Genomic DNA, 13413 nt, shown 5'->3' with positions numbered 1-13413 from the left:
TAACGATGCCACCGAAAGTATGTTCTCGATGGGTTTTAAGTATGGGATTTGACTGATGTAATGCTATTTGTTTCTCTGTAGGGAATCCGTCGTGTTTGTATGTTAACGGTTTCACTGGCGCCCAAGTCGGAAAATTGCCTTGTCTGGAAATTTCGCAAAGTGTGACGGCTTTCGGCAGAACTATGATTGAGAAAACAATAGAGGATGTGGAGTCTAAATTTTGCGTCGAGAATGGCTCTGCCCATGACGCCAAAGTAATATCCCAGGATTGTGAATAATTATTTGCAGAAGTACTGACTAATGGATTTTCTTTTAATTTAACATCACATCAGGTAATCTATGGTAACACAGATTCCGTAATGGTGAAATTCGGTGTACCCACGGTGGCCGAAGCCATGGAATTAGGCCGAGAAGCTGCCGCATGTGTGTCGGCAAAATTAGTCAAACCCATTCATTTGGAATTGGGAAAAGTCTGTTACCCCTATTTATTGATCAACAAAAAGAGGTAATTACGGTTCTGATTTATAAAGACTTGTTAGATGAGATACCAGTTTTACTGACTGTTTCTGTCTTCACAGGTATGCAGGATTGTATTGGACCAAACCTGAAAAGCTTGACAAAATGGATTGTAGGGGTATAGAAGCCGTTCGTCATGATAATTGTCAACTCGTTGCCAATCTTATCAATAGCTGTCTGCAGAAAATTTTGATGGAGCGGTAAAGAAAAAGTCATCAGTTTTAGTATTCGAAGTTTGAGGGTTTGATATTTTCTCTTAGAGACCCGGATGGAGCCTTAGAATACGCCAGACAAACAATTTCCGACTTGCTGTGCAACAAAGTCGATATCACACTTCTGGTGATTACCAAGGTAGAGCATAACTATGTTTTGGAATACTGTGATTTTATCCGTTTGTCTTCTTTTATAAAAAAAGGAGCTGACTAAAACAGATAAAGACTCCGCCAGCAAACAGGCACGTGTGGAACTAGCTCACAAGATGCGTAAGCGAGATGCTGGTACAACCCCAAACTTAGGGGACCGATTTCCGTACATCATTATCGCAGCTGCTAAAATACACCAGACTACTTCAAGGTTCGTCTTTGGATTTCAAATTTCTGATGAACTATTAAGTTTTCATACGTCTTCTTTAGGCGGCAGACCCGATTTTGTCCTGGAACACAGCGTACCTATTGATGCCCAATACTATTTGGAAAATCAGCTTTCAAAACCCCTTGTTTGGATTTTTGAACCCATACTTGGATCTAAAGCGGAATCATTGTTGCTACGTAAACACGGACTCATCGCATTTATTTGCTTGACATAATTGAACCGTTTGTATTCCGTATTGTAGATGGTTACCATACCCGGACGCCTTCAGTCGTTACTTCAACAATTGGTGGATTGGCTAGCTTTACCACACGCAAATCCACCTGTGTCTTGTGCAAAACCGTCCTTCCAGACGATAGTGCTGTATGCAAGTAAGTCTAATTTCTGCCTAACTCGGCGATGTTTGTTAAAATTACTGTTCCAATTAAACAGATTTTGCAAGCCGAAAGAATCGGAGTTCTACCAGAGGGAAATTGGCCAATTTTATGCTCTCGAATAGAAGTTTAATCGTTTATGGACAGAATGTCAACGGTGCCAGGGAAATCTCAACGAAGAGATTCTTTGTTCCAAGTAAATAGTTGGAGTGATATCATAATCATTTTACATACTTAATACTAATCATTTGTCACATTTAGCCGAGATTGCCCCATCTTTTATTTGAGGACAAAAGTTAGAAAAGATCTCTCGGAACAGGATAAACTTATGAAAAGATTCGGCCTACCCTGACAACCTACCGCTCTCGTCAATGATGGTGCATACAGGTAATGGTTTGGCTTCTGTAAAATAGATTGAAAACAATAAATTACACGATTCATTGTTCAGTAAGTTCCCCATAATCAAAAGATTTCAATAAAAATTGTGTATAGCGTCGTAAGAGTCTCGGAGGGAGTAGGAGGTAAAATGCGTGATGTCATGTAATTCCGTATTTTGAGAAACGAATGTTGATGGCATTAGTAAGTAGATGTATGAGTTATTCTTAGAAACGTCACGTTATTGCGAATGATCCAGTCGGCGAAACATCGTACGAACTAACGTACATTGAATTAACTAGATTAAGTTCTTAGTCTTTCTGTTTTGGTTTTTTTTTTGTGGTTTATTTCAATACCTAGATTTTTTCCTTCCTATCCCATTTTTAAAAAAATTTCATTGGCAACAATTTTACTTCCATTTATTTTATTTTTTTTTCCTTTCCTTTTATTACTGCCACCCGCGAAAGATGTAGCAAATTTGCAATAGGCTAAATTCATTAATTTCTTTTTTTAATTCAGTAATTAATTCATTCGTAATTTAATTTAACTTTTTAGAAAGTGCTAATTTATACAAACTCATTATTTATAACGCCCAATTAAAGTCGTATTTGTCAAACAGAATGTTTGCTTTAGTCACTAGGTGGCCCAGTTGCTGTGCTGAGCTGCTGATGGCAACATTTAACATGGCGTCGTAGCGGCTGGTTATATCACGGCAGCCGAACGTGGCAGACCTTCCTTTTTGTATGTGAAATTCAAGGGAGGAACTGCAAATGCTCGGCGCCATCTTGTACGAACGATGTGGTCTGGCGAACAGCTTGTCAAGGTGACCATGCATTACCTTCGAGTGTATTTAAGGTATACCATTTACTTGCTTTGTAAAAGCTAGGTTTTTAACTTGTGCGTCATAACGATTTTGAATTGGGTAAGTTGCAAGTCGGTAGATTTGCTCCGCAGTTTCCCGTATACCAGCATCCTGCTTCGCGAGAACTACTCTACGACGAACATCTGAATCCGATTTTGAAGAAGTCTTGCATCGATGGACACTGACAAAATATAGGTGAAATAGCTAATTTTTTTAGTAGCAAGATTCATTTGTGTTCCAACTCATTTTATTTTTCAGGAAGCTGCACATGAATGTTGTGTATTTGATCATAAGTAGAATACAGAAAGATTCTGTAGTAGATCTCCTTAGTTGGGTATTGAAATTGGCTTTGGTGTGCCTGGGGTCCGATGGGGTCTCAGTTGCATTTGATCCTACTTGTTATTTATCATTGCCAATGCCAGTCGAAAAGGAAGTACCAGTTGACCTGTATCTGGCTTACATGGATCTTTTAGCAGAAAGTTTTCTGCTTTTAAGGGATTCGAAGAGTTTGCAAAAATATTATGTCTCTAGGATTCCACAGTTTTATGTAATTCAATTGGCAAGAAATTTATACTAATTCTTGTTTTATTTTTCTAAAGGCAGATTCGTAATTATAAAGAATTGGGAAAGAAATTTGACGGAGGCTCAGTGCCAAACAAATTATGGTAGTTGGAATGATTACCGAAGCTCTTCTGATTCGTTTATTTCATGCGTTATGGTATTTAAAGAAAATAAACGTGTACCTGGGCCCCTTTGTATCTGTGACCCGATTTCCTCTTCACTTGTGATAATTCTGCAGCGGGTCATACAGATACTGTGATCAGCAGAGAAGGTTAGAAGTGCGCTGCCCGGAAAGCAAATTTGGGGTAAAAGAAAAAAACTTATTCCAACTAGTAAGCCATTTCCAAATTCAACCAACAAAAAGGTACACAGTGAGATTTGCTTAACAATCATATTTCTTCAATGGATTTTAAAATTAGGAAAAGGTGGAAGGAAAAACTTTGTTCTCATGTAGTTTTTTAGTTAAAATCCTTTTTGTGCAAATTCATTTTTGAAATTGTTTACTTCATTTTCGAATGGTTCCGTTCACATTTGTTGTTCATATGAGATGTTATATTTACCAGTTACTGCATTATATTTACCACTATTGCAAGATGTTTGTTTAGGAATTACTACTGTTTTGTTTATCTGGAATATTGTGTGGAAGTCCATCTGGAATTGCTGGTCTGCAGTAAATTTGTCAGGTATATGTTAACTTTCATCAGCAAAATGTTCTGCACTAATTGTGTTTGGTTTTCTTGGTATAGGCTAGGTGATGAAGATCAATGAATCAGAAAATGTTTTGCATGGGTGGTGAATGTTCTGACAGTTTTAACAGTTGTGATGTGGTGTATTTCACTTCCGCGCATCATGGTATTTTTATCCATCAATTGAGTTGTATGGTTAATTTTCTGTTCGTGTAACCTCATTTCCTCTCGACTCATCTAGTAGAAGTTGGTGACCTGATACAATGAACATGGAAAAATCACCTGCGCCCACGTTGACGATGATACCTGTACCGAAGTGCTGGAAACTAAAATTAATTTTCTTTACAATTTGGTTTCAGGCTATCTTTATAATTTCTTATTAGTTTTGCGTTCATTGATGAGTCTGCAAGCTCTTAGCTGATTTCCTCCTTTAGATACCGCCTGTCGACGATTTGACAGCCTCACACAATAAAAGTACGTATGCCAAAAAGTAATTGATTCAATCAAATATATGCAATGTATACTAATTACACCATTCAAAACAATATTCCAGGCCAAAGTGAGCTCTTCCGAGCAGAAAAGCGACGGCGTATCCATTTAATTGAAAATAGGCGCAAGATAACGTACAATTGGCGTCCTTGTCTCAATGGAGAAATTTTGCCGTGGAACTTATAACCGAAATACCATTGCAGCTGTTCAAAACAAGAAAAGTGTATTATCATACAGATGTTGACTAGCTAACAATCCAGAGATACGTCAACTTGCGAAATTTCTAGATTTGGGTGAAGCGCAGTCAGCATCCTTGTTGAACTGTGAACCCAAATCATGTATTTTCTTAGAAATATCTATTTTGGATAAATAAATAAAAGACTGAAAAATTCGGGCTTAAAAACATGTTAAATCGCTATATTTTAAAATTGCCGTTCGTGGTTTTGGTCGCTGTATTTGTTAAAATAAAATTGAAATGGTAGTAGCCAATATGCGGGTGGGCGGGGGGTGGGATTCACGCTCTAAAAGTATGTTTGAAGAGTTCACATTAGTGCAGTTCCCGTCTCAAAAAAACAAGATTTTCAGTTTTGATAAATTTTTCGGTTGTTAATTGGAAAACAAGATGACGCTGCTGTGCTACTATTTAGTTGCTGACTATGTGGGAGCGGTGAAAGCTGTGTTCGAAAGTTTCTGTTAAATATGTCATATTCCAATGGAAAACTTAAAAAAATTTAATGGTGCTTCTGTACGTTTTCATCCCTGAGTGTGTTTTAGAAGTGAAGCCCACAGAATGCTTGGTGTTTATGGTACATGTCTTGTAATCACCTGTGTCAGCTGTCAAACCGGAAAACTATTAGCAACCTGCTATGTTGCATTCATCAAACTATACCAGTGTTCATTGAGAGGTATAAGACTAATGTTTTGTTATCAGAATCTCATTGACAGATTTTGCTTTTAAGGTTTAGCTCGTGAAACTTCATTTGTAAAGAATGCTTCCTGTTGAGGAATGTCACCAAAGATGCAAATTCTATGGGTAGGAATACCATAATATCGTTCTTCTACTCTTTAACCACTCATGGTCTCCTGTCAATCGTGATCTGAGTGGTGCACCATATTCATCTTCGTTGCAGTGTCAACTGTAATGACAGTCATTTTGGCAGTTATAATCTCTACTTAGCCTACCAATGGATACAGACATGTACCTCAACACAATTTCTACTGGTATTTTGAATATTCTTATGCCTCATATAGTTTGCTATTTTATTTAAATTGAACATTCAACCATAGAATTGCCAACTCTTAGCCGTCTGCTGCCTATTTACTGGCCCTACAGTCTTTCAAGCCATCGGACAGCAGAAGTAAGTCAAATTGCTTTCAATGTTTGCTTTCAACAACAATCTTATATTTCCCACTAACTAGTTCTTTTTCTTTACTTTTACGATTTAGAACAAAGCCTTCTTCGTCTTCGCCACGCCCGTCGTCACCTCGCCCGTCATCCCGTCTTCGCTTCGGCCGTCGTCCCGACTTTGCATCGCCCGTCGTCCCGACTTTGCATCGCCCATCGTCCCGTCTTTGCATCGCCCGTCGTCCCGTCTTTGCATCGCCCGTCGTCCCGTCTTTGCATCGCCCGTCGTCCCGTCTTCGCATCGCCAGTCGTCCCGTCTTCGCATCGCCAGTCGTCCCGTCTTTGCCTCGCCAGTCGTCCCGTCTTTGCCTCGCCCGTCGCCCCTTCTCCGCCTCGTGATCGCGCCGTCTTCACCTCCCCTATCGCCCCTTCGTCACCTTGTGGTCGCCTCGTCTTCGTGGTATGGTTGTGTTTTGTTTTATGTTGTATTATGTCTTGCGAAGTAACCCGTTGGCTGCCACCCACCCACTTTGATCCCCTTTTTTTTGTAGCTTGACAGGGACGGGCCGCGCTGTTCTGCTCCATGGTCTATCTACCATGGGGTGGAGCAGCGCCACTGCCCAAGATTGGCCGAATGGCCCCAAAGGCAATGCACCACAGGGAATCCCTTGATCGAGACGGCGGTGTAGACCTGGGATGTGCATTTCCGTAAAGGTCTCATCGCCGTCTCAGCCCGGCCTACCCGGCCCCCTTGGTCGCTATCCCTTTGATAGCGACAGTAGCTATTGTAGATAGGTGGCGTGGCAGCCAACGGGTTAGTTTTAAGTGTATTTGTGTATGTATTGTATGTTGTGTACTGTATTTTGAAATGTATGTAAAAGTGGTGGATATGTGGGCGGAAGGAGGGACAATAAAAACGATTTTACACTATTTACTTTTGTATTTATTATTTACCTATACATTTACTGATATGGGGATCGAACCCTAGTATTCTAGCGTGACAACCACACGCTTTACCATTATTCCAACCATGAACTTAGTAACAGCTAATGTGCATTCAGTAATAAGCTAATGTGAATTGCATATCTATATAGGTATCATAATCCTAAACAATATTAATAAGTGCAGCTTTGGCATAACAGTAGCATGCTGGCCTACGACGTAAGAAGTCTGTGGTTCAATCCTAATATCAGTCAACGATAAACAACGATAAGCCAATGGAAACAATGCTCACCATCAGACGTGGCATAAACAATAAAGATGAATTGAGCAAGCTCACTAAAAAAAAGTTCATAATTCTAATGTGTGAACACGGCGAACATTGACAATGAAAGAAACAAATTTTGCAAAAAATATTTTATAAAAATAATTTTATTGACAATTCTCTGCACATTACAATTATTTTTGCAACTTTAAAAAGGCACAATAGCCCTTTCAAAAGTTGCCGTCAACCCAGGCAGGGGGAGACACTGCCTTGTTGACCCACCGGGGAGATTACCCGGTGATTGGCTAAGAGAAGCCGGAAGAAGAGCTGAAGATTTGGAACATTTTTACAGGAGCGATTAACCTTTAGTTCGGATTTGTGGGAAGCCACATAGCCCTCCGTGAACACATCATCGGACTAAGCGGACCCCCACGTCCCCTTTCCGGCCAGAGCCCTCCAAACCTCGGTATATGTTGTTTTTATATATACCGTACAGTAGGGGCATGACCCCCTACGGGCTTATTACGAGTCAAGGGGAAACGGGGCTACGGAAAGGAAGGGAGCCCAGATATGCACTTCAATTTTTTAAATATAAAATACCGTCTCGGGAATCCAGATTAAGTATAGAAATGTCATGCCATCCATTCAATCATTACAATTTATTCAGTGTCTTGCCCCAACCAAGAATCTTTTCAGATCCAATGTTACTATTAACCTATGGTGAGAAAAGAAAAACAACACCATTAAGCATCTCAATTGTTGCTCATGTGACTTACATGACTTATAGATTCAACTTCTGGCAGAAGCTTGGGTAAGGCCATACAAATTGCAGATGAAAATCATTGTATAAGGCTCTTGAATGATAAAATAAAACCCCTAGAATGTTGCATTGTTGATAGTTGTGTTCCCAGTATGCTGAAAATCCTTTCCTATTGGATAATTTTTTTTTTAGATTAGACATGGTTGGCAAAAAGCAGGAGAAATGCTTTGTCATAAATTCAAAAAATTTTCAAGAAAATTCCTTTCATACCTAAAAAGTCCATGTATGATGTTCATCGCTGCAATGCCAAAGAAATGAAACATCTTTAGGGCCATTTAAGTACCCAGCTTCACCAACACTCTGAACGTAAAGGACAAGTTGTTCTTTAGCAAGAGAAGCAGAATTATTTGAGGCTTCTAGCTGTGACAGAACTATAAAGGATTGCTGTTACACAGGATTCATTCACACAAGATGGTACTACTCATTAGACAATTTGCATACTCTATTACTTTACCTCATACCTTAATGGTAATGCACTTTCAATGTTTTTCAACTGTAGGCTCACTCTTCCATCCTGTAACACTTCCAGACTTGACTTGATCCCCCACTAAAATTCTGTGAATGCAAAATAATAGCATTAAAAATACTTTTTCGATAGACAAAAAACCGAAAAGTACCTAATTCATGTTTTATGTTGAACACATGCTATTTCTGGGTTTCCGTACCACACCCATTTTCAGCCCAAATACGGTCCCACAATTGTTCACTTTCTTCCCTGCATGGACTTATTATTAACAATTCTTTTAGTGCAGCACTAACAGAATTTAACTTTAACACACTATCAGGTGGTAGACTGAATAACTAAACAATAAATAATTGTTTGTTAAAATTCTATACTTATTTTGAATTCCTATTTGAAAAGTTTAGGTACCTGACTGTGTTCACCTAATGCCAATTCATCCTCATGTTCAGTTAGGGATGAGTTTGGAAAACCTCCTTCACTGTTTGGAAACTGTTCCATTCCAATTTGTTCTTTTCCCCTAGCTGAGCTTGTAGACTCAAAATTTGAGCTACAAAACACAAATGAATAAAAGCAAATAAATAGAATCATTATGTATTAGGCCTTACCATCCTTAGCTTTGCTGTTATCTAATATTTTGTGTTGTTCCCATAACAGGGCCTGCAGCTTCATAATTTGATCTAATAAACAATAATTAATAATTGAAAACCAATATAATAATGTTTAAACTTACCATCCTTTTGTTGTATTATCTTATCCATTTTTCCATTGTTCCTCCAGCCACGCGTTATTCTCTCCATCCACGCTACTGAACTAACTGCGAATGGCATCCAATGGACTGAAATTGCCTACGCCAGTAATAACGAGTCTGAGCGATAGATGGCTACGTGTCGGCCCTTTTTTTTTTTTTTTTTATGGTAAAACGGATTGCCATATATAAAACGGATTGCTATAACCGTATGGCAATCAGTTTTACCCAAAACAAAAATAAAAAATATTAGTCTTTTTTCTGTTTTACGACTATCGCCATCTAACGGTCACGTTTCTAGTTAGTCTCTACATACACTGACCGAAAAAAATTTTAAGCCCGACTAAATAAGTCCGACTTTCTGTTTTTTACGGTTTATTCAAAAAGAAATAGCCTAATATGAAAATATACCCCATTTTCGTGATCAGCGATCAATTTCGAATCGGAATAAAGTATTTAAAATCTAGGATTTGAAGAAAATTGGAAAAGTGAGAAGGCATATAGCCTTACTTTTTCAATTTTTAAAAAATTTTAAATTTCGCTTTAAATACATGGATTCGATGCAGAATTGAACGAGCATCACGAATATGAGGGCTGTTTTCTCGTGGGACTCATAGTTTTTGAATAAAACGTAAAAAATGGTAAAGGTTGGGTTAAAAGATAAGCCCAGGCTTATATCGTCGGGCTTAAAATTTTTTCCTATTAAAAAACAATAGCATTAAATCTAGATAACTATAGATGATTCTGATTCAAAATTAACCAAGGAACACGAAAATTGAATTTGTTTTTACGTGGAGTTTATAGTTTTGGTGAACGTATTGGCTTAAATTTTTTTTTCGGCAAAAACTGACACTCTTCGGAATTGGTTGAATATCACAGGACATACTCAAAATTGAATGCTGATTCCGGGAAAATTGCTATTTTTTTCATTAATTTAATCGTTTTTGAAATGCACCGAATATTTGGCACCATGCTAGCGCGATGCAGCAATAATGTATATCTAAATACACAGGTCGTCCTTAAAAAACAAGGAAAATTGTGAGTCTGAGTGTACGAATGGCACAACAGTTTTTAATATTGTACGGCGTGTGATAGTTACACAATCTATTCCACTTGATAATCCGCAAAATATACAAACATAAAAGATCAAGCCCAACTTTTTTTACAGCTCCACCTCATTCCAACACAAGTTCGTTCTTTTGCGTGAACATCATTCACTTCTCCCATGTAATCATGATTGTCAAACCAACCCGACCATTCACTACACCGTCGTTCGCAAAAATTACACTGCACAGTTAATAATAAAACTAAAAATGGCTATCGAGAACCTCGTGAACACTATGAGCCGTTCATTAAGCCCCCCACCAACTGTGACACGCGCCTAATCTAAGAACAAGGAATAGCTTTCAGACTCCCTCAATTCCATCCAATAAATCCAATGTGCCGTCATTACTGGATAAGCTTACAGCTACTATGGGCGCCATTGCAGCAATGTTTTCAGTCGTTAATCGTGATAAAGGTCATAAACAATGAAGAAGCAATCCGAATAAAGGTTCTATTAAAGTGCAGCTTAAATGTACGTCAACAACCGTTTGACAGCAGGAAACAAGACAAGAAAACAACGGATATCAACGTTTTCACTTTTTTCGTACCCAAAGGTCGTTGTTCGGTTCAAAGTAGGAGGCGCAAAACGACATACCTTGATTATGGCGCTTTCGCTCTTTTTCCCGAGAACGTTCTTCGATCTGTTAATACAAGCAGAGCTTTATTTAGTATCCAAATTTTCGAAATAAAAGTCGTTTTACCATTTTTTTATGTTCAGCTGCCATTTGGAAATCTCCTGAAACCAAATTTTGCCTCACAGGATGCCACAGCTTGTACGACTCGTCATCAGCCTGATCAGAAATACGGCGAATTTTCTTCTCTAACCATTCGCCAACCGTTTCTAGGTCAATAGATTCTGACTGCCCGTTCATCCAGGACATTTCCATCACGCCACTCATCCAATCACCAGATATGCGGGTTGCAGTATTACCACTATGCGTCTTTATCTCAGCCGTGACTTGGTGTGGCTTACCACCATAAAAAGGCTTGGTTTGGAATACAATGCCAGCAGATGATCTCGATTCCGGACAGTTTACGTTGATTTTGCCCCCAAACTCCAACCAGGGTTCGGAAAGAAAAGACCGTAAATAAAGCATCGGAAAGGTCATTTCATACTTCTCGGTATCTCCTTCTTGTGACTGCTTATGAAGAGGAAGCTCCAGGACTAAGTCGCCACCGAGTGCTACTCCGACGTACATTCCCATAAATTTGGCTTTAATCGATACATTTCCATGAACAGATGTGCCTCGCTGTGGACACTCAAAGTGAAACGCACTAACAGGAGGATTGTGTGACACTTGTTCTGCTAAAAATCTAAACAGCAGCATTTCACCATTATCCCCTAAAGGAACAAGTCGTAAAAATAAAAAAACAATAAATCCACAGAAATAGAAGTCAAAATAAAAACTGTGCATACCATCTTTCATATTCCAGGTGCATTTGAAGATCTCTCCAAGCACGGGATTAAATGGTTTGCGGGCAGCCGTCATTTCCAGGCGACATGCACGAATGCACCCCAAATACCATTGCACCACCATGGCCATTCTATGGTCTGCGTCAGATTCTTTAGCCATCCTAAATAGATTAAACGTGAATGACATTCGACACAGCCTCTTATGTAAAACAAAGGTTACTTCAGCAGCAAATGGGGTTGGCGAAATGCATCGGCAATAACTTGGAGGAGCGAACGAGGCTCACAACAGAAGACGGGAAGATTAACTTTCGTAAGTTCTGTGCCCAGTTTTAGCTGGGAGAGAAGCTTCAAAGTACGTCCCTTATACTCTTCGTTTCCCATTTCTTGGGCAACCGGAGAGAGCGAGTCCTCAACAATGGGAATATACTGGGATTCGTCATCTAAAACGGAAATCGATGACGATTCATTGGTATCGGAAGAGTAAGCGCCTAAATTTGTTACATATTTAAAAACAAATCCGATTAATAAATTATGTCAATTTACATTTACTATTTCAAACGACCATATTATACCTGAAAGATTTTTATCACTTAGTGCCGAAACCGCACTCTCGCTTCTCAGTCTAACACGGAGGTTCAAGTTAATCAATGTAGTTTGGTGTACAAAATAAGTAATTTACCTGGGAGAATCTGAGATTTGTTTAAATTCCACGGACTTTTTAGAGTTAGAGTATCCAAGGAGCGGTGAACTGCCAGCTGAGTTAACTTTCACTGGCTGCAATAAAGTTTTTTGTGTGAAGGGTAAAGAATGAAAAATATAAAAATATATATACATAAAAAAAATAGTAATAATTTTCTCTAACAACCTTTGTGGGCTGTTGCTGTTGGTAATGAAGGATGGCTAAACACTGTTCTAGGCATAACAATGTTGCTTGAGAAGTAGCTTTCAATATGAGGATCTCAGTGTCAGTGCAAGTGGTCGTCGGTCCTGAGGTTGGTAAACTTTCAATGTCATGAACCAATCTCTGGTGCTCACATTCTACACGGCGTAAATAATCTCTGACACCACTAAACGCATCCAGGATGGTTAAGTTGCATGACAGCATCTTTTGAGAAGGTCCAGTGTTGTGAGGGCTTGCTGATATTGCTGAGGATGTTGAAAGATTACTGCTGCTGAGTTGAGAATGATCACGGAACAATGGTGGATTGCTCTAGAAGATACTTTTGTCAATGTTACACTGAATTTACTCTTAAGATTGAATTACCTCAGCCAGGACTTGTGTGTGTGCTTGAGCAACTACACGAAGTCTATTTATCCAATGCTGCCTTTCTTTGGCATCTGTGGCTCGTAGTTTAAATGAGTTTTCATTGGCAGCATTGACAGAAAAAGTATAGGAATCCTCTTCACTGGGAACTACAATTGCCCCTGCTAAGTGAAGTGAAGCCCTTGGTCGCTGCTTTCTTTCAGCTTCTGACTATACAGTACATTCTTGATAAATTTTTGACAGGACTTTTTAAAACAAATTACCATAAAATATTCTAGCATTCCAGTACGTGGATCCAAAACAAACCAGCGATTCTGCCATCCTTTCATCATGTTGGTATACTTTAAAAGCTGCCCCTCCGAAATTTGTCTTAACGACATTCCGACGTTGCTTTCCTGTTCCGAGCTCCACAGATTGACAAAAGTTTTCCCCTTAAACAATATTTTTTTATTCCGACACTTACCTTAGATTTCGACATTCTTTCAATGTTCTACTTTCCAAAACAACGTGAGAACTCATGAATGACACACCACCCTAGAACTCGCGCAATAGCAAACGGGAAAGATTAAGTTTTATCCGCTCTCTAGTGAATAATACGGCCAA

At 39.0% G+C, this 13413-nt stretch overlaps 2 protein-coding genes, 1 long non-coding RNA gene and 1 pseudogene across 4 annotated transcripts in view; 1 reads left to right on the top strand and 3 right to left on the bottom strand.

The window, feature by feature from the left end:
- The window catches only part of LOC130688932 (cryptochrome-1-like), a 40342-nt gene that overhangs the window by 19931 nt on the left and 6998 nt on the right, over positions 1–13413 (bottom strand). The gene's annotated exons all lie outside the window — the stretch shown is intronic.
- LOC130688522 (DNA polymerase delta catalytic subunit-like) lies at positions 6–3638 on the top strand (annotated as a pseudogene).
- LOC130689250 (uncharacterized) lies at positions 8044–8812 on the bottom strand. Its single transcript, XR_009421820.1, has 3 exons — positions 8692–8812; positions 8438–8621; positions 8044–8375 (listed from the first exon to the last, which is right to left on the bottom strand). It is a non-coding gene; the product is annotated as an uncharacterized LOC130689250 (long non-coding RNA).
- LOC130688689 (oxysterol-binding protein-related protein 11-like) lies at positions 10460–13402 on the bottom strand. Of its 2 annotated transcripts, XM_057511689.2 has the most exons (11): positions 13274–13402; positions 13074–13205; positions 12811–13020; positions 12412–12756; positions 12226–12320; positions 12119–12168; positions 11767–12034; positions 11550–11707; positions 10834–11474; positions 10662–10773; positions 10460–10583 (listed from the first exon to the last, which is right to left on the bottom strand). In XM_057511689.2, the coding sequence occupies exons 1-10, from the start codon at positions 13286–13288 to the stop codon at positions 10666–10668; spliced, it is 2022 nt and encodes a 673-aa protein (XP_057367672.1). In that variant the 5' UTR covers positions 13289–13402; the 3' UTR covers positions 10460–10583; positions 10662–10665. The 2 variants fall into 2 exon arrangements, with proteins under 2 accessions (XP_057367672.1, XP_057367671.1); XM_057511688.2 differs by having other exon boundaries at positions 10570–10773.

The sequence above is a fragment of the Daphnia carinata genome, chromosome 9, assembly GCF_022539665.2.
Source record: "Daphnia carinata strain CSIRO-1 chromosome 9, CSIRO_AGI_Dcar_HiC_V3, whole genome shotgun sequence".
Taxonomy (NCBI): Eukaryota; Metazoa; Arthropoda; class Branchiopoda; order Diplostraca; family Daphniidae; genus Daphnia; species Daphnia carinata.
This window is presented reverse-complemented; position numbering and strand designations above follow the sequence as displayed.

What these genes read in the sequence shown, in the direction of transcription:
- LOC130688689 (XM_057511689.2), bottom strand. An exon ending in ACACACAAGTCCTGGCTGAG is followed by an intron (nt 12,757 to 12,810) that starts GTAATTCAATCT and finishes AGTATCTTCTAG; the next exon opens with AGCAATCCACCATTGTTCCG. An exon ending in CAACCCCATTTGCTGCTGAA is followed by an intron (nt 11,708 to 11,766) that starts GTAACCTTTGTT and finishes TAATCTATTTAG; the next exon opens with GATGGCTAAAGAATCTGACG.